The sequence below is a fragment of the Mus caroli genome, chromosome 6, assembly GCF_900094665.2.
Source record: "Mus caroli chromosome 6, CAROLI_EIJ_v1.1, whole genome shotgun sequence".
NCBI classification, from domain to species: domain Eukaryota; kingdom Metazoa; phylum Chordata; class Mammalia; order Rodentia; family Muridae; genus Mus; species Mus caroli.
In genome coordinates, this window is record NC_034575.1 from 117161435 (window position 1) to 117165452 (window position 4018).

Consider the following 4018-nt stretch of genomic DNA (forward strand, 5'->3'; position numbering starts at 1 on the left):
GTGTGTGTGTGTGTGTGTGAATTAAAAAATTGGGAATGATTTTCTAGACTTAGAAGTCAGCTGGGAAATACTTAGGGGAAGCCCTAACTAAATCAGTGTGTATACTTGTCCTTGAAAAACAGCAGAGTACAGACTTTCTATTACCAGCTTTAATTCCTGTGTTTCTTGCCAGTACAAACCCAAGCCAATGCTATGGTTCCTGAGTAATAAACTTCCTATTTCTAGTGCAAGAGCTTGTACATATACCTCTTCCAGTTTTTATCCAAATTGAAAACCTATTAAAACATTGGGTTAATGTTACAGATTGTAAGAAAGAAAAAACATTGCAAGAATATCTCTGCCAATAATGTAGACATCATTCAGATCTTGTCTGGAGTGATTCTCATTGTCATGAGATTTGTTGCCTAGGATCAAATTATGGATCTTTATTCCTCCTAGGGGACACATTATATCTGTAGGTTTTCACTAACTATCCAATATCCAACCCAAGAAAATATGCATCATGGTTCCTTCCAACTTCAACTACTCTAGCTAAGGTTTCACCTATGACAAGGATGTTACCCAGTCTCCTCCAAAATGAGTGGTTCAATGCATCATTTTCAGCATCACTNTTATAGTGTTTAACAATCAAGAAGAAANTGAAAATTCAGCTACATTTACACTACACCACTATGTTCCATTGAATTCAAGTACTATGTTCATTTCTTCCATTGTAACTTCTTAGCGCCTCCTGTGGAATCTGATCTTGCATTTAGACCTGAATTTGCTTTGAGTTTACGCACGACATTGAGTAAAAGACCTGAAGAGCCACCACGTAAAGATCCACCATCTAATGATCCACTTACCGAGACCATTCGAAAATATTTTCCTGAAACCTGGGTCTGGGATATAGTCACAGTAAAGTAAGTGATTTCCATTTGTATTATTTGAGCTGGGTATAATTTTTTGTGTTTACTTTTATTTCCCTAATTAAGTTTTATCATAAACCAAGGAAATTGGTCATTTAGAAAACCATAGCATATCAACCCATCAAGTATAAAATACATTTATTTCCATCCCTCCCAGGAAATGCACAGAAAAAAATTCAAGTACCTGCCTGATGGTTAAAACTATTCAGGATCACCATAATGAGTAGTAGGTGAGGCAGTCTTATATAGAGCAGATTATGGGATGGCTACATGGAGAAGACCATAGAAGTCATACAACTCTTATATGATATTTTGAAGAAGGGAATTCAGAGAAAACTTCACATCTATGTTTAGATTTCCATGAACATATGAAGTTTGAGAAATTGTGGGTCTATTACTTGAGTTGGAAAAACAAGATTACTGAAAGACCTTTCATTTTGCCATCTGGAGTCCCTGATACTCTGTTCCCTCATCGTTCCTTTGAAGGACTAAAGGGAANGGTTTGTCACACTCAGACTCACCATCTCAGAGATAACTAATTCATGGGCTCACTTTCTGTGCTTTACACACACACTCTCTCTCTCCCAGCTCCACAGGAGTGGCTGAAGTGGAAATGACTGTCCCTGACACCATCACTGAATGGAAGGCTGGAGCCCTCTGCTTGTCCAACGACACTGGCCTTGGCCTCTCTTCTGTGGTATCTCTCCAAGCCTTCCAGCCCTTCTTTGTGGAAGTCTCATTGCCCTACTCTGTGGTCCGTGGAGAAGCCTTCATGCTCAAAGCCACTGTGATGAACTACCTCCCTACAAGCATGCGGGTGAATACCTTTCTGAATTCAGCATGGCCAGAGGAGANGATTAGTGTGTGTAGATTGTAACTAAGACTTAAATGAAAAGAATAAACAAAGGGGGGAAGAGGTTGTACTGGACCGGTCAGCAAGTAGTGCCCAATGTTTAAACAATTCCCATACTCTAGCTAAATATACACAGCAAAGAGTTGTTTAACAGTGTGAACATGACATAAAATCAGGTGGTTTTGCCAGTATGTAAACAGCACATACTGTAGTAACAGAGAGAGGATATTGCATGTAGCCTCTGTATATAATCAAAAGGCCTGGTCCATATATATATGTATGAGGTTGTTGTCAGGATAAAATGATATATTGTATTACAATGAATTTTTCTTTCATTAGACGGAGGTGNATACTTTAAAATGTTAGTTAAAAATCTAGTACATTAATGTGCTTCTGCCATCAAAATAAAACAAATATAAGTATACTGATATATAATTATCTGCTAAATAGTATGTGTAGATAATACATAGATGATAGCTAAATAACACTCTAGAAATGCATGTGCAAACGACATCTTTGCAAGCCTTCTGTGTCAACTTACATGACATTTTAGGCATGTTTGCCAAACACATNCCCTCTCTCCTCTTTCTAACACAAATCCCTGTAAGACTTTTGCCTACCTAATACCATGCATAACATGCTGTCCTTCCATGGCAACATCTTTCTTTTCATTTATTTATTTTGCTGTCTCTTTTTCCATGTTGGGCCACAGATGAGTGTGCAGCTGGAAGCCTCTCCTGATTTCACAGCTGTCCCAGTGGGAGACGACCAAGATTCTTACTGCCTCAGTGCCAGTGGGAGGCACACCTCATCCTGGCTGGTAACTCCCAAGACTTTAGGTGAGTGAAAATTTTGTGAGGGGGATCTACCCAGAAAAGGTAAGTATAGGGAGGTTTCTTTAGTCACTTTCTTNTCATTGGGTCCCCAAGAGGAAGCGCCCAGTCATTACTAACTCTGGTGTATGCTTACTACACCTTTAATACCATACAAGCTCTTGGACCACTCCTAGAACCAAGGAGGCCCTGCAGATCTAGGGGATTTGGTAGGTACCAGGTTCCTGGCAGATCTGAGCTCAGCTCTCTGGACTGTTTGTTTCAGGGAATGTGAATTTCTCTGTGTCTGCTGAAGCACAACAGTCCCCAGANCCCTGTGGTTCTGAGGTGGCTACAGTTCCTGAAACTGGGAGAAAGGACACAGTAGTCAAAGTCTTGATAGTTGAGGTGAGTAAACCTTCCCAGTCAGCAGTGTGCTGAGTCCAGAAAATGGAGCAGTGTTGACTATATTTAGATGAAAATTAAAAGATAATATCATGTGACCTTGAGATAGTTCATAACTGGCAAGCTCATGCTTCTAAACAGATCTGTGTTGTGCTTTCTTTTCCGTTCCTAGNCTTTTAACTGAAGCTTAGGGGGCAAGGAGGATAATCTAAGCCAGTTTAACTTCTTAAGGTTATACTGCTTTCTTCTGATCATGCCCCACCCCTTTGTCTTTATTATCTTTCCCTATTGCCTTCTTTTTGACCTGGCATGCCCAAATTCTCACATCCTGAAGCCATTCCAGCCCATGTCCTCACAAGTAAAGCTGTCTCTCAAAAGACAAAACAAACAAAAACTGCCTCCAGCAATTCTGTGCTTGCACATTTGGTGGTTGCATACTCAGTGTTTGATTTCTCATGTCTGAATTTCCTGTCCTTTTGTCCAAGCCTGAAGGAATCAAGAAAGAGCATACCTTCAGCTCACTGTTCTGCACATCAGGTGAGAACCTCTCAAAACTGAATTAGACAGTAACTTAAGTCACTTACCTAGAGATCTTGCAATATTCCTACAAGAAAAACAGAATACAGTATACCTTATAACCACTAAAACACTAAACTAAGTCATGTAAATTATGATCATCACTTACCCCAGGCAGCTCTCAAGAGTATAGTTCCCCTGGGACTACACACTTCACTGTAGTCCTTTTTATTTTTAGAATAAGAAGCCTCTTCATCCATTTCAATACTTAGAAAGATATAGATATGGAATGACTGAGATGAACTCAGGATTGAAATTTTCTTTAAAATAGGGGAAGGGTGCGAATATAGAGAATATCTTTGGAAGTACCATATGTGTTCTTTGTTTAGAGCATAAATAAAAATGGATATATATAGTTGTAAAATTTCATACATAAGCCAAGCTAAATCATGGTATGTACTTAGCATGCCATTTTTCTCTAGTGGTTGTTTTATGACTTGCTCATTTATCCTTGCTGCTCACTG

At 39.3% G+C, this 4018-nt stretch overlaps 1 protein-coding gene across 1 annotated transcript in view; it reads left to right on the plus strand.

The window, feature by feature from the left end:
• The window catches only part of LOC110295777 (murinoglobulin-1), a 363481-nt gene that overhangs the window by 347338 nt on the left and 12125 nt on the right, over nt 1–4018 (plus strand). The window contains exons 18-22 of the mRNA XM_029478259.1: nt 725–902; nt 1497–1725; nt 2474–2600; nt 2860–2981; nt 3464–3515. Of these exons, the coding sequence (XP_029334119.1) occupies nt 725–902; nt 1497–1725; nt 2474–2600; nt 2860–2981; nt 3464–3515 (708 nt within the window). The remainder of the gene's footprint in view (nt 1–724; nt 903–1496; nt 1726–2473; nt 2601–2859; nt 2982–3463; nt 3516–4018) is intronic.